At 46.9% G+C, this 22,310-nt stretch overlaps 1 protein-coding gene across 1 annotated transcript in view; it reads right to left on the bottom strand.

The window, feature by feature from the left end:
- Positions 1–3,399: 3,399 nt before the first annotated feature.
- PEX14 (peroxisomal biogenesis factor 14) overlaps positions 3,400–22,310 on the bottom strand; it is a 115,298-nt gene continuing 96,387 nt past the window's right edge. The window contains exons 5-9 of the mRNA XM_081923775.1: positions 19,927–20,012; positions 14,969–15,071; positions 12,561–12,658; positions 8,199–8,290; positions 3,400–5,931 (exon numbers count right to left, since the gene is read on the bottom strand). Coding sequence (XP_081779901.1) covers positions 5,457–5,931; positions 8,199–8,290; positions 12,561–12,658; positions 14,969–15,071; positions 19,927–20,012 — 854 coding nt within the window. The 3' untranslated portion in view covers positions 3,400–5,456. The remainder of the gene's footprint in view (positions 5,932–8,198; positions 8,291–12,560; positions 12,659–14,968; positions 15,072–19,926; positions 20,013–22,310) is intronic.

The raw sequence follows: 22,310 nt of genomic DNA on the forward strand, positions 1-22,310 counted from the left end.
ATAGCCCGGCCCCTCACGAGGTCTGAGGGACAGTGGACTGGCTCCCTACTGAAAAAGTTTGCTGATCCCTGACCTATAGGCTCACAAAGAAGGATGGCTAGCAACTAAAGGTCAGGCCTTTGAGCCTTTTAAAGCTTAAAGAAACAGGCCCAACAGGGAAGAATCTATATAGGTATACGGGTCACAGCTACTCTTTGCAGATCAGGTCATATGGAATAATTCAGAAGTCCACACAAGTAGGCTTCACTCATCACTCAGATGTTGAACATACGTTTTATGAAGAGAAGCTCTGGGGTATAATCCCATGGGGAACCTGCAGCCCTCGGGATATGATTAGAATACAACTCTGATCGGCCCCTGCCACCACGGACAATGGGATAATGGGAGGTGTAGTCCAGCAATATCAGAAGAGCCGCAGGTTCTCTGGAAACACTGGACATAAGAACATTAAGAAGACCCACCTGCTGTGGGTCCAGCATCCTGTTCACATAGCAGCCAACCAGTTGTTGATGAGAAGCTCAGAAGCGAGACCTGAGTGATTTCAAGCACCTGGCATTCAGAGGTAGAACATAGGCACTGTGGCTAGTAGCCATCCATGGAATTGTCTAAACCTCTTGGTGGCTATCACAACTTCATGTGGCAGCAAGTTCCATAGGTTTCGCTACACGGTGTGAAGGACTTTATGTGTCCTGAATTTCCAAGCATTCAGCACAATTAGATGTCGCCGAGTTCTAGTGTTATGGGGGGACAGGGACGTTTCCTCTGTCCACTTTTTACATACCTACCCATAGTTCTGTACACCTCTATCATGTCTCCTTCTACTTACCTTTTCTCTAAACTAAAAAGGCCCAAATGTCATAACCTTTCCTCAACGAGGAAGATGTTCCACCCCTTCATCAGATAAGTGTGGCATGTTAAGGCAGCTCCCTACCCTCCCATTACAATTAACCATCTTGGGACCCTCATGGGAAATTTTCCCAAGATGGAGAAATTGAAAGGTCCTCAGCCCCTAGTCAATTTTTTACCTGCCATTAACTAATTCACCCCAGGTAAGCGAACCAGAGACTGAGGAGAGTTCAGAGGCTCCTTTCCCAAGATAACTATGAGATGTGGTCACTAATTGGATTTTGTATGTATAAAAGCAATGCTTTTTTTCCTTTAAAAATGTTTAGGGGTATTCTCATTTTGATTCAAGAAAATCACCATTTTATGGTTCAAATCCAGAAAAATAAATACAGTAAATGGACAAAAATAAAAAGATTCACAAAATGTTTAAGGGTGTGCGTAGTACCCCCAGAAAAAAACACCGTATTTGTATTAAAGGCTTTCAACCAAGGAAGTAAGAACCAAAGTCTTTCTCCTTAAAAAATAAAATTAAAAATCCCTGTTTAAATGGTTCTTTGGTACCTACTATCCAGTGGAAACAGTAGGAGCAAAATTATCCTGTTTGTATTGTAAACCTCGTAAGTCACCCTTTTCAAATAATTCCCCAACATAATTTTCCACATTCTCCAAGCGACTGCCGCTGTCCAAGCAGCTATTTTCAAATCCTTCTATGTATATAAAGTGGGCACTGACGGGACAATGCGTTTTCATCATGAGACCTTCTTTGCGTTCTGGTCCTGTTGTTTCCATCTGACAAAAGATTCTTGGCTTGTGAGAGACAAAGCAGGGCAGGCGGGGGGAATCTTCTGAGGAAAGCTTTTACTTTCAAACACCCTTCAAAATTTGCCTTGTTTTAGCTAAATGTAATGTTCTTCATGAGCGTTAAAAGGAGAGAGAGAGAGGGAGAGAGAGAGAGAGACTCCTGGGAAAGATATTCGTCCATTTAAGGAATGAGAAATCACTGCATTCAATAACAGGTCTAAATACAGTCATGGAAAGGTCCCTTCTCTCGCCCCATAAGCATGAAAATGTCACTGTGTACCAGACACAGTGGGGGAAAGATCCAGGAATCACTCATTTCTTTTAAAGAGGGCAAATAATTCTGCTAAGTGAGGACACTGCTAAATTTACGTGTGCCGTACACAAAACTTTTGAAGTGCTCCCGGGCCACAAAGGAAGAAGCTTCACTATACCAAGGAATATCACAAATTGTCCCTGATGCTCCTTGCTTCTGGAGAGATGCAGTGCTGCGTGTCTTGTGCACTCGTGGTAATTAAAATTCCACACCAGGGATTTTGGGAAGGGACCACAACTGAGTGGCAGAGGCAGACAGGCTTTGCAATGCTGTCAGTCCTGGGCATCTCCAGAATGTCCCTTCTTTGAAAACCCTGAAGGACTGCTGCCAACTAGTGTAGACAATACTGAGCTAGACAGACCAATGCTTTGAATGGGTATAAGGCCTGTATTCCTGTGATTTAAGGAAAAAGTCATAGCTTGGTGATAGAGAGCACATATATATGCCATGCAGAAGGTCCCAGGTTCAATCCCTGGCATCTCCAGTTGGACCCTTATATGCCTGAGACCCTCAGAGAGTGACTGCCAGTCAGAACAGACGATCCTGGGCTGGACAGAAAATACTCTGATCTGGTATGACAGTTTCCTATAATTCCTAATTTTGTGGCTGTATGAATTATTCAAATCCAATTAATTTGCAATACTGTTCTCTATGGCTTTCTTTTTTAAAAAGTTTTCCCCTACAATTTATTGTTAGGTTCATAAGTTGTGAAAAGGAACAATACCTAGCACAGGAACCTTAGTCCTCCACCCAACGAGAATCTTATTTGTCACCCCCTCCATCCTGTGAGATTTCAGCAGGCGTCTGTGCCAATATTTTCAAGGTCATTTTCAGTGATGTAAGCGCTAGAAACTTGTTGCTTCGTTAGCAGTTGTAACCACTGGCATACCTATCCTCCATGGGCTTGCCTAATTCAGTACGGAGCCATCTAAGCTTGTGACCTTAGCCTCACACCTTGTGGAAACGAGTTCCGTAGGCTAATTGTGTGAACATAAATAAATGTTCCCATAAGCAAAACAGGAGATCAATTATTCTTTAAAAGAGTACAAAAACTGCCTGGAACCTCCTCACACTAATCAAAATGAGGTCAAATCACTTGAACAGTTAAAAACGAAAGTCAACTGTTTGGACCGTGGAACACAGTTGCAAAAAGCGCATTTTCAGAGGCGATAATAAGGAGGTAGCTCCATGTCCCTTGTCTGAGCTGCTCCTTAAGTGAAGAGTGTGGAGCTAATTGTGGTTTGGACATGAAATCTGTTTACTTTTAAAGATATTTAACAGCAGCGAACTACACTCCTTCCCCGACTTTTCTTTTTTCCTAAAGAGAATTCGGTTCTGGAATCCATCCTACCTCTGTTCCCAGCTGAAAACAGGCAGGCGATTTCAAAAAAGGAAGAAAAATAAACTACAGCCATAGCAGCAAAGCGCCCGGCGTTAAATAGTGGTAACTCATATTTATTACAATTATATACAATCATATTTTATAGTTGGATTCTATACATGATCACACGGACAAGCACATTTTTTTTCGGTTTCGCCTCTTGGTGAGGATGAGGAGGCAGTGAGAGACCCGAGAGATGTTAGTTAACAGGAATCGAGGCTCTTTTAAATATCTATCTATATATTTTTCCTCTCTTTCTTTGAATGAAAAAGTGAACAGAGACCGGACATCGCTGGACCATTTACTCCACCCAATAAGGCAGGGATGTGGGTTGAGGACCTTCATAGCCCTCCATGATGTTTTTGGGCTTCAGTTCCCATCAGCCCCTGTAGCAGCAGCCAGTGGTCAGGGGAGGATGATGGGAATTGTAGTTCAGTGAAGTTGTACTCTTTCCCATCCCTGCAGTAAGGCAAAAGTGAGGTGGGCAAGAGGGATGGAGGGGTGGATGCAGGGAGGAAGGGTGACACAGGTGCAAGGAACAGGCCTCCACACAAAGATCGTAGACTCTGCCTGGCACATCTGAGGGGCCTCCTTGTTTCCTTTGTTCAGGCCCAATGACTTGGAAAAGGCATGGGGAACCTCTGAACCTCCAGGTGTTGCTCAGCTCTTATGCTGGCTGGGTCTGACAGGGGCCTGGCGTTCAACAACACCTGGAAGGAAACAGCTGCCCCATCCACTGTTTAAACCGGTCTTCATAAAAGTCAGAGCAGCTACTCATGCAGAGACATGACAGGGAGCTTCTTTTCTGGACAGAGCTTCCAGCTACCAGGAATGGGAAACCTTTGGCCCTCCAGATGTTGCTAAAAGCCAACTCCCATTGTCCCAGACCACTGCCCATGCTTGCTGGGGCTAATGCGAGTTGTAGTTCAGGAATGTCAGGAGAGCTCCCCGAAACTGACTTAGAAGAACTGAGCAGTCAATGGTCATGCCAAGGACTTATACTGGAACTGGGAAGGAGGCAGAAGGGGAACTGGGCTCGGTACCTTTTCCTTCTTCAGGGAAAATCATGAGCTTGCTTTAGGCATTTAACAGCAAGGAGAAATGAGGACTCATGAAGAAAGGGAGAAAAAGAGGAGTAAAGGATGAGAGAGAGAGGAAGGGGGGCAGCAGAGCTAAGCCTCAGGCACAGGACATTTTTTTTTTTTTGGATGGGGCAGGAGATGTTAAGAAACTGGGCCAACAACCCAAGCCTTCACAGAATTGCTCCCTCTAATGTAGCAAATCACTCTGCCAGCAAACATGCCACACTATTGTTCCCAAAACACTGTCTCCCATTCTAATCCTACTCAGTGGAGACCCATGGGAATTAATAGGCATAATTAACTTAGGCCCATTAATTTCTGTGGGTCTACTCTTAGCAGAACTTAGCTCACAACCCTAGGAAAAAGAGGGAGTTAGGGGATCTTCAGAAGACAACCGCTTTGTTCAGAAATAAAATGGAAGCAAGAGAATCTGGGAACCCCACAAAAAAAATTGCGTTTCATAAAAGGTGGGGATGTTTTTTCAATCTGTGACTGAACTAGGAGGTGGGGAGGAAATAGGTCACAAGAGGGAGAGAGACAGGTATCCCACTGGTGGCTCTGGGGAGTCACTCAGAAGGCAGTAGCCCCCACTCTTTGTTTGCAAAGGGGATGTTAGTTGAGTTAGATGGTTGCCGGAGAGGAAGAGAGTTTAGGAACAGACAGGATGGAACCTGAGTCCATCGTTTGATATTTGGATTTGTGTTATGTTGTCAGCAAGGAGGCCCATTTCTCTGGCTGCGGTGTGGGCCGAGTGGCAACCAAGCCCCTTTTGGAGGTGCAATGTGAGGGAAGAGTGGCTTGTAGCGTGAAATAAAGGGGAGACACTGGAAAGCGGAACCAGCGGGTGAGGGGCTGCTCAGACCTTGGCCCACAGGCTGCTTGGTTTGCAAGATGGTCACAACGCTACTTGTGTTGAATCACAGAGGCGAGACGGGGAGAAATCACTGGGCAGGGAGAGAGGCCCGAGGAACAGAGCACGGCCAAGAGGTACGGAGGGTGAGGGTTGAGCAGGTGGCACCCCTCCCCAGCCGCACTAGTCAATTTCGTTCTCATTGCTGGCTCCCTCGGGCCTCCGTAGCTTGTCGACTTGCTCGTTGATTTGCCCATCACCTCCTCGCCGGTCCTCCGTCTGGACGTCCACACATTCTTCCTCGTCTACATGGCTGACATCGTCGTCTTCATCCTCTTCCTCTTCCTCCTCCCCCTCCTCGTTGCCTTGGCCCTCCCGCTTCTCCTCCTCCCCTTGGACCTCCATCCGGACCTGCCCCTTGAGGTCGATCAGCGCCTCACCCCCTTCCTCGGGGCCCAGCAGGTGGCAGCTGACCTTGGGCCCTTCGGGGCTGTGGTTCTCCTTCACGGGCGAGGAGGAGTTGGACTCGTTGCTGACGGGGGAGATGTCACTGCTGGTGTTGTGGTTGTTGGTTACGGGGTTGGAGGGCGAGGAGGGCTTCACCGGGATCTGCCAGGATGGGATTTTAGGCGCAGATGGAGAGGGAGGGAACTGCCTCCTGGGAGGAAGGGAAGAAACAGAGCAGCTTAGATCCAGCTCCGTGACCTGCTGAATTGCTCCTCGTTCATAAAGGACCTAAGAAAAGCTCCTGTTCTCACAGCAGCCAACCAGATGCACCAATGAGAAATTCACAAGCCTGACCAGATCACAAGAGTGAGTGATTCTTACCTTTGTACAGTAGGCCACCTTCCAGTCATGCAAATGCCAGAGGTTCTGCAAACACACAAACCCCTCTCTCTATCCCCCATTCAGGCAAGCAAGAGGCATTATCAGAGTTCAATGACATGTTCCAGCCAGGCATAAATAATCAAGAAGCGTGCACAGCAGGGCCAGTGAGGAAGCAAGGCCTGGAGAGAGGGGGTGCCAGAGGCCTGGGTGCCAGATAGAGAGGCCTGGAGAGGCTGCATTTGTCCCATGGGCCTGAGATCACCCCCCACACCTGCATTCAGGAATCCCCAACAGGCTTCCATGGCCGGCTGTTAACCCGGAACACTGTGTTAGTCACTATTGTAGGCTAGGAGCTGTTTCTTAGACAAGCCCTATGTAGTGTCAGGGACATGTAGGGATTTCCAGAGGTGGAATGAAAACGAGAGGATGTCTGACCCTCTTGGCAAAGCCTTTCCCCCTTAGCCATGGAAGAAACCCCGTATCGGAAGCGTCCGCCGCCTCCTCTGCATGCAAACGAGCAAACGCTCCGCATTATTCACCAGTATCGTAAATGCTATCAAGAAATTCAATTTGGAGGCTTTTCTCCTTGGCTGCGGTGTCACGGCCTCTTGCTTTGCTGCAAAGGGAGGGCTTGAGCTGGCTGGTTCTGTTTATTTATTTTAAGAAATATATTTTCCAAAAGCACTTATCTCCACAGCTGCATTAATATACACATATACACACACACCCCAATGGCGACAATGAATTTCCTGTTAATGATGAGATGTCCCTTTGCGGACACACAGACAAGAGCACGGGTGTCCTTGTTTGGCTCACCTAGCAATTGCTGGCAGCAACAGAGCACGGGAGTTCTGCATGAGAAATAGGTTTAGGCCAGGGAGGAAATCCCAGGCCCGGGGGCAAAATGTGGCCCTCCGGTCCTCTCCGTTTGGCCCTTGGTACCCTCCCCAGGCCACACCCTCTCTTCCTAGCCACACCCCACACTGGCTGTGCTTTGTACGCTCCTTGAGTGTCTCTGCCTGGCTGGAAATGTGTCCTTGAACGGTGAAAAATGCCTCTTGCTTGCCTTCATAGAGGACACAGAGTTGTATGTGAGTGTGTATGTACAAACCAACCTACTGCACAAAGGTACATCCATTGCTCTGCCCACTTTCGCCTCTAGCCCCACCCACCACTGGCATGTGGCTCCTGGAAGGTTGCCCAGAAGGGAAGGTGAACCTTGGGCTGAACAAGAATCTCCACCTCTCCTTTAGACATACAGTGCATCACCCCACATATCCCAATGGTTGTTTTTTTAAGAACCAGTGACAGCAGTGAGGGGGAGGGGGAGGAGGCAGACTCTGAAGATGATAGATTCATTAGCCAGCTCCTAAAGTCCAGCTCCCTCCCTGAATAGAGAAGGGCCTGGGACCAGCTATGCCTGGTAGGGCAGCTCCAACTATTCTTGGACTGGGAAGGTATGACAGCAAGAGTTCAGACATTGGCATCTGGATTACTGCAATTCACTCTGTGGGGCTGCCCCTGCCCTGGAAACCACAGCCAGTACAGAATGCTGCAGCACAGGAGCGAGAACCCTCCTCTGCTCCCACTAAGTCCTGCTCAGAGTAGACCCACTAGGTGGCATTGAACTAGGTGTTATTCCGAGCAGACCCACTGAAATTAATGGACCTCACTTCATGTTTTCAATGGATCTACCCACTGAAATTAACAGGCCTAAGATAGTCACTTGTGTCTATTAATTTCAATGGGTATACTTTGAGCAGGACTAACACTGGATGCAACCCCTATGATTTGTTAATCTGTTGGTAAATCACTTAGAGACTGTTTTGGTATCAAGCAGTATATAAGCACAGGAAAAAAGAATGACAGGTTTGCAGAGAGGCCCAGTGGGTCTGTGGGTTGCATTATTGAGAAATTGGCCCCTTAGAACTTCCTCCAAGAGGGAAAGAGTGTTGTTGTGTTTGAATCCTTGCGTGTTTCCTACAGGCACTGGGATGGCCACTGAGAGGGAAGAGGATGCTGGACTCAGATGGGCCATTAGCCTGCTCCTGCTGCCAGTCTCTCCATAGGTTCTTTTGGTTCTGTATTATTGCGTACCTGTTTAGAAGCAGCCCTTTTAACGAATAAATCTCCGACTTCAGCTCGTTGATATTCTGAGATTCCAGGATCCAGTTAGTGGACGTCGTGGCCTAGGGTGCAAAGAGGAAGTCTTGGTCAAAGGCAGCTGAACTCAGACGTGCACTCTCCTCAAGAGAAAGTATCTCAAGAACACAGGCTCTCAAAAGCATTTCCGAGGACGGCATTGTTTGTCTTTCAAAGGAATCATAAAGGTTGCAGGCAGATGTTTCCGCCACAACAGCTAGGAGTTAGGGGGCAGCACATGAGGACTGGCCTGCCTAGATTTTGTTTTAAAATAAACAATTTTTATTGAAGGCCAAAGAGGGAGTGAAATGAGACAGTGCCACTCCAGAGTGCGTAAAGGTTGTAGGAATTTGTGCATGGAATTACCTTGGGCTCTCCAACCACAAGACTTTTGCACCAGAATCTGCCTGGTGGATTTTTTTTTGGGGGGGGGGTTAAGGTATACCCTGCAAGCCTGCCTGCCCGCCCTTAACTAACCCCAAAGTGTTCTAACTCATAGTTTTCTAACCATAGCAACAACAGTAAAGGGCTTTTTGTGGGGTGGAGAGTTAGTATCCCTGACCTTGCAATAACTCTGGCATAACTGTAACCAGTTGTCACAAGTGGTTGCAGTGCAAGGCTCAGGGGTGAAGGAGGCAACAGGTTCTGCCCATAAGCCACCATTTTGCCACTGAGGAACCTGGGGACCTTCTGCATGCAAAGCAGGTGCTCTACCACTGAGCTACAACCCTTCGCTTAAGACATAGCAACATACAAGAAGCTGTTTAATACTGGATTGGTTTGAGTCAGAAAACGGATCCACCTATCTCAGTACTGTCTGCATTGACTGGAACCAGTTCTCCAGGGCCTCAGATCAGGGACATCCCATGGAGATTGAATCTGGGACCTTCTGCATGCAAGACAGGTGTCCTTCCACTAAGCTATGGTCATTTCGTGATCCTCAGGGTTCCAGAGTGTGTTTGTGTTTTTAAGAATGGGGATCCTGCAAATCTGAAGTCCATCCATGCCAGGTGTAATCCTTGTATGGTCTCGGGGGGGGGGGGCGACACCCAGCCCTACCTGGGGAATGAACCTTGGGGCCTTCTGCATGCAAGACAGGTGCTTAGCCACTAAGCCAAAGCCATTCCTTCATCCTTGGGCTTCAAGTTGTTGTTTTGTTTTAAGTGGTGATCCAGAAACCCTGAAGTCCATCCATGCCAGGTGTAATCCTTGGATGGGCTATCTAAGTCTCAGCTCACATCATCTTGCTTGGAAGCGGCTCCCAGCTGCTGCTGCTGCTGCTGCTGCTGCTGCTGCTGCTGCTGCTTTGGCAGCAACCATTGCAGCTCCCCCCCCCCCCCACTAGCCTGCCTTTCTGGCAGCGACAGGCTCAGCTCCATAGTAGCTGACAACCCAGGCACAGATGTGTTCCCCAGGGAGGCTGCCACTCCCTGAGCCTCTGAGGCAGCGGGGAATCCACAAGCCACCGTTTTTGGCTCTCGCTCTCTCGGAGCCCTTTGAAAACTGCAGAAGCACATTAAAGGAGCAGAGAGTGGTTTCCACTTGCTGGCCTGTGCAAAAGGGATTCGGATTTCCAAAACACATATGGTGCCAGATGCTGCAGGATTTAAGAAATAAAAACCTGACATCTGGGGCTTTTTAAGCCAGCTTCTTTTAAACAGCCACAACAACAAAAAAACAAAAACAAAAACCCTAGAAACAAAAGTGGTAGAAAATTCAAGACTACACACAAATGAATGTAGCAGGCTTTTCTTTTTTTCCTTTTAATTACTTAAAGGCCTTCTTTTTCATTTTTTACAGCATGTCAGCAGGAGTCTGAAAAGCCGACATAAAATCTTAAAGAGTACAGCTGAAAAAACTATGGTTGGGGTTTTTGTTGTTTTTAACTGCTAAAGTTTAGGGAAGCCTCCCCCAACCTGGCAGCTTCTAGACGTTGGACTGCAACTCCCAAATGCAACCAGCATGCCCAATGGTCAGGGAGGATGATGGGAACTATAGCCCAACGACATCCACCTAAACTTTGGAACTCCCTGCCTATTGATGTACACCGTACACTTTTCAGGGCCAGCTTGAAACATTTATGTTTAGGCAAATCCTATCTGGACACACAGAATACTGACATGTTCTTTTCCTCCTAACTGTCAATAGGTTTTTAAATACTGCATTTTTCGCCCTATAGGACGCATTTTCCCCCCTCCAAAGATGAAGGAGAAATGTGTGCGCATCCTATGGAGTGAATGCAGGCTTTCGCTGAAGCCTGGAGAGCGAGAGGGGTCGGTGAGCACCAACCCCTCTCGCTCTCCAGGCTTCAGGCAGCTATCCGCAAACCTTCAGAGCGCGCCCCCAGGCCTGCAAGCTCCGGAAGCGGCAGCAAGGCTGCATGCAATCTTGCCGCCGCTCCCGGACTTGTTCTGGGGTCGGGGGAAGCTCGGGCTTCCCCCACCCCAGCCCCACGGCTAAAAATGAAGCCAAGACAGCGAGTGGGATGGATCCATCCCACTCGTTGTCTTGGCTTCTGCCAAATCCGCACGCAGCCTCTCCTGGCTGGAGAGGTTGCGCATAGCTAAAGAGGAAGCCAAGACAGCCAGCGGGATGGATCCCGCTCGCTGTCTTGGCTTCTTTGCTCTTTGGGGCTGTGGGGGGAGAAGTAATCTTTTTCCCTTTACCCCCCCCCCAAAAAAAACTAGGTGCGCCCTATGGTCCGGTGCGCCCTATGGAGCGAAAAATACAGTAATTTTTAAATAAGTGCTTTCAACTGTCTTTCCCTGACTAATTTTTTTTAAAAAAACAAATGTAAAGCACTTTAAGGTTTTGTTGCAATCTAGTACGCGGGTGGCGTTGTGGATAAAAGCCTCAGCGCCTAGGGCTTGCCGATCGAAAGGTTGGCGGTTCGAATCCCCGCGGCGGGGTGCGCTCCCGTTGCTCAGTCCCAGCGCCTGCCAACCTAGCAGTTCGAAAGCACCCCCGGGTGCAAGTAGATAAATAGGGACGGCTTACTAGCGGGAAGGTAAACGGCGTTTCCGTGTGCAGCTCTGGCTCGCCAGAGCAGCGATGTCACGCTGGCCACGTGACCCGGAAGTGTCTCCGGACAGCGCTGGCCCCTGGCCTCTTAAGTGAGATGGGCGCACAACCCTAGAGTCTGTCAAGACTGGCCCGTACGGGCAGGGGTACCTTTACCTTTAGTATATGAATGCTATGAAATGGGGGGAAATGCACACATACACACATTATTTTGCATAAACAGCAGCACGTGTCACTATCTTCAGAGGAGGGCTTTAGAAAGAAGAAAGAAGAAGAAAGAGGGAGGAGAAGGAGGAATCTTGAAAGACTCCCCATCCCAACAAGCTCCTTTTCTCTCCTTAAAGTGTAACATATGCTCTTGATCTTAACACTTCTCAGACTCAGAAGAGAGTGTCTCCCAATTTCCTGGCTGGCTCCAGGCCGCCAGCAAGACCTTCTGTCTCCCCAAAGGAAAAATGAGTGAATGGGGCCTTGGGAGGCTGGATTCCCTTTCTCTTGGTACCAAATTATTTAGGGTAGCATTTGTGCCCTCCAGATGTTTTTGCCAACTCACTGCAACCTGCGTGGCCAAAGGACAGGGATGATGGGAATTGTAGTCCAGCAAGATCTGGTGGATCAGAGGTTCCACATGCCTGGATTAAAGGCTCCTGGGAGCTGGGAACACTAAGCAGAAAGGAGGCTCCCCGCTGCGTCTCTGCATGAATGCCTGCTCTGGCTTTTAGTAAAGGTAAAAAGGTAAAGGTACCCCTGCCCGTACGGGCCAGTCTTGACAGACTCTGGGGTTGTGCGCCCATCTCACTTAAGAGGCCAGGGGCCAGCGCTGTCCGGAGACACTTCCGGGTCACGTGGCCAGTGTGACAAAGCTGCATCTGGCGAGCCAGAGCCGCACACGGAAACGCCGTTTACCTTCCCGCTAGAAAGCGGTCCCTATTTATCTACTTGCACCCGGAGGTGCTTTCGAACTGCTAGGTTGGCAGGCGCTGGGACTGAGCAGCGGGAGCGCACCCCGCCGCAGGGATTCGAACCGCCGACCTTTCGATCGGCAAGTCCTAGGCACTGAGGCTTTAACCCACAGCGCCACCTGCGTCCCCCTGGCTTTTAGTAAGCCTGATTTAAAACACGGATGCGGTACATTGATCGTGCTCCCCAGCAACTCCCCTTCACACACCTGTCAAATCCTTCTTTTTTTAAAAAAAAAAAAAGCCACTGCAGCATATTTCGTGGCAATTGCTTTTGCAAGCTGTTTGAGGACCCGTTTTTGCAGTTATCGAAAGGGTAAAGGGTGATGAGAGATACCTTGGAGGAAGCCAGTTCTTGAGTGAGCTCCTGGATTTTCTGCTGCTGTTGGATTAGAAGTTCCTGGACAGAAGCTAAAGTTGTCTGAAGTTGAGTCACTGTTTTAAAAGAGGAAGGAAACTTTTTAAAAAAGTGTTCTGATATCCAACTACAAGATGCCTCCATTCTTCCTACGTCTAATTTATCAGTGGCTTTTGCTTGCCCGAACCTCTTATAATTTATCAACGCCATGGATAATCTACCTGCACTGTTATCTAACCTCCCCTATTTCTACTTTATCTTCCCTTTGTATAGGTGTCTATAAGCCCACAGTATATCTATCCAAAACCTCTCCCTTCTAATTATATCAGTTTATGATTTGCACTGTCTCCCTGAACTCGCGCAGCCTCGGTGTCATTTATCTACCTCTGAACTGCACGGAGGGAAGCTCTCCTTCGTGCTTGAGGTCTGTATATGGTATGGAAGAGGACAACACTCCTGGAATAAGCGGCAACAGCAAAGAAGGAACAGATGCCCAAATCACATCTGCAAAATACCGTATTTTTCGCTCTATAAGACGCACCAGACCACAAGACGCACCTAGTTTTTGGAGGAGGAAAACAAGAAAAAAATATTTTGAATCTCAGAAGCCAGAACAGCAAGAGGGATCGCTGCGCAGCGAAAGCAGCAATCCCTCTTGCTGTTCTGGCTTCTGGGATAGCTGCGCAGCCTGCATTCGCTCCATAAGACGCACACACATTTCCCCTTACTTTTTAGGAGGGAAAAAGTGAGTCTTATAGAGCAAAAAATACGGTACACTGAATGGGACTGAACAATGAACCTCCTGCATGCTCTACCGCCAGGTGCTCTACCGCCAAGCTATAGCCCTTCCCCTATTGGGAGATTGGGAAAACAACACAGAATCATAGAACTGTAGGGTTAGAAAGGGTCCCGTGGGTCATCTAGTCCAACCCCCTGCAATGCAGTAATCTCAACATGTGTTCTTCCATTCAATTTGAAACCCTGCTTAGCTTTGCGAAAATGTGCTAGCGGTTTTATTGCTGGGCAATTCAAAAGCAGCAGTTACCCTCCCCCCGCTTTAGAAGATGCTCCTGTGCTCTGCATCTATGCTCTTACAACAGCACATGAATCAAATAATTATGCACGGCATGGAGAAAGCAGAGAGAAGTTTTTTTTCTCATAACGCTAGGGCACATGGACATCCAATGAAGATGATGGTTGGAAGAGTCAGGACAAACCAAAACAAAGGACTCCTTCACACAGTGTAGCGATCCTGGAGGAGGCAATAGCGGCCAACAGCTTGGATGTCTTTAAAAGGGGATTGGACAAATTCCTGGAGGACAAGGCTAATGGCTACTAGCCGTAATGGCTATGCTCTTCCTCCAGAGTCAGAGGCAGTAATTCTGCTGAATACCAGTTGCTGGAAGCCGCAGGAGGGGAGAGTGCTTTTGTGCTCAGGTCTTGCTTAGCGGGCTTCCTATTGAGGCACCTGGGTGGCCACTGTGAGAACAGGATGCTGGACAAGATGCTGGCCTGATCCAGCAGGGTTGTTTGTATGTTCTAGGCAAAGGGCCGGTTAAAAGTCATTTACATGAATATAGCAGATGGGGGAAAAGATTCCTTCTCTGGATACATTCTCCAGACCAACCCCCGTCTCCAGGAAAGAAAACTCAGTTGTGGTGGTGGGGGACTGATTATCACTGCTCAGAGGTCCCCCCCAACCCCCCTTTTTTCAAATTATAAACCAGTAAACAGGTTCATAAAAAAAGAGGGAGAGAGAGGAGAGAGAGATTTCACTAGTGTGACAGGTAACAGCTAATCTAGGTCATCCGTCGGGGCAGTGTGTAATGAAGAATAGCCCTATGGAGTCAATAACAGAGAAGGTTGCCAGGGTCGGGGGATGAGGCGTAATTACAGACTCTCTTGACCCTGCCTTGAGTACTCAGAAGGAAAAAATGTGAAGGGGAAGGGGTGGCAGCAGAGCAGGTGCCCCCACCCGTCCCCCAAAAGAAAAAGGAGGGGGCAGGAGGGAAAAAACCCAAAGAAAACCCTCAGAGAAGCAGAAATTAAAAATGAACTTTACAGCCCCTTCGAAAGGCTGTCATTTTATTCCCCTTATTAATATTCTGAGGTTGGGAGCCTTTCCGTAAAAACATAATTAATTGAGGCCGCGCCGACAGTAAACAAGCAATTTCAAATTAAACCGAAATGACGGCGGCTTCATTTGCAAATGTGAACAGATTTCTCAGAGCAGATAAATGAAGTCACCACATAAAGTGGAGATGGAGGAGAAGGTTGGGGAAAGGAGGGAAAACTGGGGGTGGGGGCGAGAAGAAAGGAGACGTGGGGGGGGGGAGAGAGAGACGTGGGGAGCAGGGGCAGGGACTGATGGAATCATTAATCTTCACCTGTCTGCGTCACGCTGCCACTCATCTCAGAGATGCTCGACTCGATCCTCTGCAGTTGCTTCCTGTCTTCTTTGCCGCCCATGATCAACGGGAGCAGGTATTTCTGCACCAAAACAGCAGAGAGCTAAGTGTGTTGACAGGAGGAAAGGAAACGGGGGGTACATTTGCGCTTGGCTCAAGCACCCTGAAATCTGAACCACACATTCCTTGCCAAACATCAATCAGTGCCGGATGGGGTGCTGCACATAGAATGGCCCAGCGTCCAATCGCGTTCAATTAAGATATCACACTAAACTGGGTTTTGCACTTCCAACCGTAGAGGCAAACTATGGATTGCTTCAGACCTAATTCAAGCACCCTGAGACCCATGTATTCCTTGCAAGACTTCAATCAGCACCGGGTGAATTGCTAGATTATGCATATATAGAACTGCCTAGCATCCAATAGGACTTGATTCATATATCACAGCAAACTATGATTTGCACTTTCAAACTTACAAGCAAACTATGAGTTGGTTGAGACCTAATGTTAGTCCAGCCTTCACCAATCTTGTACCTTCCGGATGTTCTGGGTCTCATATCCAATATTAGGCTGGCTGGGGATGTTGTCCCAAAATATACATGGATGTATCAAATACTAGTTCAACTCAGGGCAAGCCAAGTGAAATTACTCACTTTGGTCTATTTATTTCAATGAGTCAACTTTGACTTAGTTGGATAAAACACCAGATTGAGATGGCAGAGTTAAACTGTAGCTTGGTGTAATGAGAGTGAGTCTACCTCCCCTCCCAGGCTTAGGTACTCCTCCCTCCTCTGCAAGGGGGAGTTTGGTTTAGCATGACATCCAAATGCAGATCCTGGCTCACAGCTGGTTGACTGTACTCCCATTTTTCTGAGGCACAGCTATGACTGTAACCAAAGTTTGCCGAGACAGACCTTGAGCCAAACCATCGTTAGCGCAAGCTATGGTTTACAAACCCACTTCAAACCATGGTTTGCAATTCTGATGTGCAATTTGCTGGCACATCGCAAACCATAGCATTATTAAAGTTCAAGCCAGGCATATACACTTGCAGTGTGAAGCAGGGCAAATGGCTGGTATGAGCTGGGGAAACCTCCAAGGGCCGGAAAGGGAAGCTGGAGGGCTGCATCCAGCCTGTTCCCTATGTGAAGCGGGACTCACAAATAGGAATTCCCTCTCATTCTGCCTCCAGTCCTTTGGAGCAGGCCATGGGGACGGGACTGGTGAGAAAAGCATTTTAGGCCCTGAAACCTTGCAGGTATAGTTTGAAATAATAATAATAATAATAATAATAATAATAATAATAATAATCTCTGTCCCAAAGGGAATTTCAGATTTGCTGTGCTCCAGAACAGAAATATTAATCTTCCACCTCTGGGGGAAAATATTAGATAGAGAAAGACAAAGCCTAGCATCTGCCTCTAATCTTTGCTTTAAAGAGGAAAAATAAATAAATAGTGTCTATCTGGGGAGAGAGAAATGTTTAAAGGTACTTTTTAAAGAGAGTTTACTATGCTTTTTTAAAAAAATAAAACCCCAAGATTGAAGTGCCTGGGGGTGGGGGAATATGTTCTCCACTTGATCTACAACGTTAATGATACAGATGTCTGGCGTCAGCCTCGTTTACGTATTTGCATATCTGTTTGCACTTCACAAATGAAAGTGAGGGGACACCCTTGTAATGCCTGGGTTAGCTCTCGCACAATGAGAGCCACTGCTAAAATCTGTGAGCCATTACCTCTACCCCACTTCCCACTCCTGCCTCTTTACATGAGGCTAAAGTCCTATTTTACCTGTTTGTATATTTAACAAGTAGGACTTGCAAGGAAAGACTATTGCAATGTGTTCTCACCTCCTAAAAGGAAGGATCCTGCTCCAGGATCCAGCCAGGCATGCTTTCCTCCAGTGGACCATTCTGCACACAAACCCCAATCGGCCCTAATCTTCCACTTTTCCTTTTCAAGCAACTCACAACGTTCTGTGAGCTAATACTGCATTTTCTGATTGTTATATATAAAGAGACCTCGTGGATGCTTTTGGTAAAATCCTGGTGGAAAAACATGCAACGACCACACACAGTGTGATCTCTTGAAATGGGTTTTCATGCACAGTACCAGCTGAAATAATTAATTCTTCTGTTTTTGTTTAGTTGTTTTACAGGGTCTTTTCCAGAGTTCAAAAAATAATCTCACAGATGCATTGGGTAAAATGGCAGGCTGTGTACTTGCACAGTGCTTGAGTTTATGTGTCATGATAAACCATGGTTTAGTGTTACATGCACCAGCAGGAATACTTGTACACAGTGTGTTTATGTGTCACACCCTCAGGCTGAAAAGGAGGCTCTCCACCCCAGTGTAAAACTAGCCAGTGTCTTCAAACCATGGTTTCTGAAGTTGGCTGGTTAAACAAACTAGTGTTTGTTTGAAACCTATGTTTATGCTCCCAACTGGTTCAAATCACCTTTGGAAGCCCTCTGTCTGAGGTGAGGTAGGTGACAACAGGAGAAAAAGCTTCTTGGAATTACACCCAACACATGGCAAATAGTTTGATGAGCATTGGGTGCCAATTCAAGTCCTCTCTAATTTGCCCAGGCTTTCTAAAGCTCCCTAAAGTTGCTTGTTGCCAACTCAGTTTTTTATTCATATTTTACTGTTACTTTTTTGTATCACTTTTTAAAACAGTTTTTAAAAAGGAATAACAGAATTATTTTAGCTTCCCCTCCCCGCCCAGTTGCTTGCTTTCAGAGCTGCAGCCATTAGCCACCTGCAAAGTTTTAGATGGAAAGATGGGGCAGGCATCTTTCCAATAAATGCAGATAAAACTCAAATACTCCCCTGGCACTGTGCTTTGTTGACTCATAAGCCCTAATGAAGTTAACACTCTCTCCTTTTGCTAACAGAAACAGACCTACAAAGTATATTTTCAGGGGGTGGGAATGCATGGGGTCCAGGGAGCGAGGGAACTCTGCAGCAAGAGGCAAGTCTTCACAAGCACACACAATACAACATTCCATGGCAAGAGCTCAACTCTCTACACTGCAGGGGCCACATTCCCTGCTGTGCAACCTTCCAGGGGCCGCATATCAGTGGGGAGCAGGGTTATGGACAAAATTGGGCAGAACAGACCATTATTCAAGCAGACTTGGTGTTGACTGGCAGTGGCTCCCCGGGGTTTCAGACAAGGGATATTCACAGGCCTACGTGGAGATAAGTATGGACGGATCTGACAATTTTGGTTTCTCATCCCCCCCCCCCCCCAAAAAAATCTTAAATTCAGCACTCTACATTTCTCTAGCAGTTCCTTTTTTATATCCTGATGTGAATCTGTCAGCCTTCTGGTGATAACTTCTCCTAATAAGCACATTTTTGTACGCAGCTCTGAAATCACGTACACATTTTTGCAAATGGTTTCCACCAACACAATGCATTTCTCTATTTTATTTTGATGAATATATTCACTTTTATGTACACTTTCCCCTAAGACGTGCATTTTTTTAAAAAAAGCAACTGGACAATGACATTGCAAAATTCATAGAAGTGTGAACTCTGGCGGAGAGCTGTGTTTTGGTCCTCACATTGTTTTGGGAAAAGAAAATTAGGTAGGTTCACTTTTATATCAAACTGAATCAGATTTCTCCCTCTTCTACCTGGGGATACTGGGGATAGAACCTAGGACCTTCTGCGTGCAAATGGGAAGCTCTGCCACTGAGTCTTTCCCTTAAGACAGTGGTTCTCAAGGAGTGTGGTGTGTCCCACCGGTGTAGCCAGAGAGGGTGGGAAAGTGTGACTGATTCAAGGACAATCAAAGAACCATTTCAACATTTCAGTGTAGTGCAGTAGAAAAATAAATTTTCTTTGATATACATGCAGAAACAGTATCGACTCCTCTTCCAAAGCATTGGCTATTCATCTACAGTTCCCTGTGACATATTGTTGTGAACAGGGATTTTCAACTCAGACAAATATGAAAGATCAGAAAAGAGAAGTGCTTATTTGTGTTGGTGCAGAGATGAGAGTTTGTCTCTCTCATATTAGACATAATACAAATGAGATTACCCGGCAAAAGCAAACTCACACCTTTCCTTGAGTTTCTATACATACTTAAGATACATATATGTAAGAGACTTGTTTATAATTATATTTGGGGGGTGAGTCATGTTCGTATGTAGCTGCATTATTCTCGATGTCCCATTGTCATATTATACCTGAAGGAGCGTCTCCACCCCCATTGTTTAGCCCGGACGCTGAGGTCCAGCTCCAAGGGCCTTCTGCCAGATCCCACACAGCGGGAAATGAAGTTACAGGGAACCAGGCAGAGGGCCTTCTCGGTAGTGGCGCCCACCCTGTGGAACGCCCTCCCATCAGATGTCAAGGAAATAAACATCTATCTAGACTTTTAGAAGACATCTGAAGTTTAGGGAAGTTTTTAATGTTTGATGTTTTATTACATTTTTAACATTCTGTTGGAAGCTGCCCAGAGTAGTTGGGCAGCCAGTAGTTGGGGAAACACAGCCAGACGGGCGGGGTATAAATAAATTGTTGTTGTTGTTGTTGTTGTTTATAAAGTAGTTGTGTTCTAGGTTATAAATCAAGCACTGATAGGAATTGTTCCTTTTTGTTTTCCAGTGTACTTCTTATCCATAAAAAGAAATCAGAGTGGCGCAAGCAAATTTTTATTCTGAAACTGTGGCCCAGAGAAAATTTTTGAGAACTACTGCCTAAAGACATAGGAAGCTGCCTTACACTGAGTCAGATCACTGGTGCACCTTGCTCTGCATTGTCCACACTGACTGGTAGCAATAGTCCAGGATTTTAGGCAGGGGGTTTTCTTCCAGCCCTACCTGCTGACGCCATTGGGAGCTGAAACCTGGGACCTCTGTGCAGAGCAAAGAGGTTGCATCCCATGGCCTTGACAAAAGTCGGAAGGTAATCCCTTACCTTGTAGAGCTGGTGGAAGCCGAAAGCGATGCCTGCCATGATAATCGCTAGAGCGCCGTAATCCCGCCATCTGGAACCAGGGGGACCTGGAGGGCAGAAGCGAAAAAGGTAAGAGTGAGGAGGAACAGGCAGGGTTTTGTGGTATTCCCTGCTGCGCTCCTTATCCAGGCACAGGACAGAGATGTGGAACTTAGGACCCTCCAGACATGGTCAAACTCTGTTTCCTATCAGCCTCCAGTTAGCATGGCCAATGGTCAGAACAGATAGAAGTTGGAAGTCCGACAAGATCTGGAAGGCTACAGGTCCCCCATCCCTGAGAAAGAGCCTCCAGTAAATGTGGAGTAATTCCCCATAGAAGCAATTGTAAAATTGTCTAACCAGGGATATACTGTAAAGCTTCAGGTTCAGAGTATGTATTACAGCTGGCCAAAGATACATTCCAAATATATAACCACATCAGCACCACACATTTAAAGCGCCATCACAACTCTTTAAACAGTCAGGGCTCCCCCTAAAGGATTCTGGGAGCTGTGGTTTGTTAAGGATGCTAAGAGTTGTTAGGATGCCCCTATTCCCATCACAGAGTTACAGTTCCCAGAGTTCACTGGGCTCAGAAAACGTAACTGCCAGTCCTGGCTCTGGATTTTTCAATCTCAACTCCAAATGAATCTACACAATAGATGCACTCAATGCGTTGTCTCCAACTCAGAGCAGACCCGCTAATGTTCAAGATCATTAGTCACTTAGGTCCATTTGTTTCAATGGGTTTACTCTGTACAGTGGTACCTCGGGTTACAGACGCTTCAGGTTACAGACCCCGCTAACCCAGAAATAGTACCTCGGGTTAAGAACTTTGCTTCAGGATGAGAACAGAAATTGAGCGGCAGCAGTGTGGCGGCAGCGAGATGCCCCATTAGCTAAAGTGGTACCTCAGGTTAAGAACAGTTTCAGGTTAAGAACGGACGTCCAGAATGAATTAAGTTCTTAACCAGAGATACCACTGTATAGGAGAAGCAACTCAAAATCTTGCAAATAAAATCCCCACTCTTACGGAGTTACTGTCTTCTTATGAACCATGTCGGAATAGTTGCCACGATCTTTGCCCAGGCCCCAGTGTCCCACTCCTTCTTTGACCTCCAGGAAGACTCCGAAAACACCTGTAGGTCTCCCTAAGTCCCCCCCCCCATAGCAACTCCATCATCTGCGGCCTTTGACCTCTGTCATCTCTCCCTCTGTCCCTGTAATGTTCGTGCTAAGAACATTTTATTGCCCCCTGGTTTTCATTATTAATGAAAAGGGACCGAGATGATCTTTCGGAAAGTTCAGAGAGTCTATAAAGACGAGGAGCTGAAATGCCATTTTACTCGTTTTAGGGGTGTGTGGAACAATTCTGTCTTGTGGCGAAAAATAAAAGGCACTGAGGAAAAGGGGAAAAGAAGTAATTGAAGAGAGGGAAAGGGGAAAGGGAAGGAGGAGGAGGAGGAGAGGAGGAAGAGAACACCCCACATTCTGCACCAGCTCCCCTGATGCGACAGTGAAAAGGGACTCTGTGAGCCAGGACCCAACCCTGTGGACTAGTAACTTTGGCAGACTTATTGCACAGTTCCTTCAGCTTTGAGGAGAAGGAGTAGGATCTGTGTGGGAAAACCTACCACTTTCTGTAATAAGAGTAAGACAACTGTGAGAGCAGGATGCTGGACTAAATGAGCCTTTGGCCTGATCCAGCGGAGCTCTTCTTAATACATTGGCAAGGAACCCCTCAAGGCCTGCAAAATATTTAACGGGGAGGCCAGCAATCTCCCTATCTATATAATAATCTGTCACATAGAAAATACTAAGCTAGGTCTAAAGTGTCACACAAATAACTAGCCAAGCAGGGCCCTACAGAACAGTCATAGAATTGTAGAGTTGGAAGGTACACTGAGGATCATCTAGCCCAAACTCCCTGAAATGCAGGAATATGCAGCTGTCCCATATGGGGATCAAGCCTGTGACTTCGATGTTATAAGCACAACGCTCTAACCAACTGAGCTATTCAGCAGCAGCATCCAGCTGAGAGCCCTATTCCCCAGAATTTTATCATCATCATCATCATCATTATTATTATTATTACCCCGCCCATCTGAGCGTCTTCCAGAATATATAAAAACACACCTGGAAAGTCAGCCAAGGAGTACATAAGGGCAACTGGGTGGCCTCCAGCAATTGGCATCCTGAGGTAGACTGCCTTTGAACGCTGAGGTTCTGTGGAGCTATCATGGTAAGAGCCATCCACAGACCTCTTCTCTCATGTGGCCTTGCGCAATTCCCCTTTAAAAACAATCTCTGCTACCGGCCACTGCCCCATCTCTCAAGCAGCCTTCCAAAAAGTTTTGTCAGCCAAC

This window comes from Podarcis melisellensis (genome assembly GCF_964234715.1).
Source record: "Podarcis melisellensis genome assembly, chromosome: 8".
In the NCBI taxonomy this organism is placed as follows: Eukaryota; Metazoa; Chordata; class Lepidosauria; order Squamata; family Lacertidae; genus Podarcis; species Podarcis melisellensis.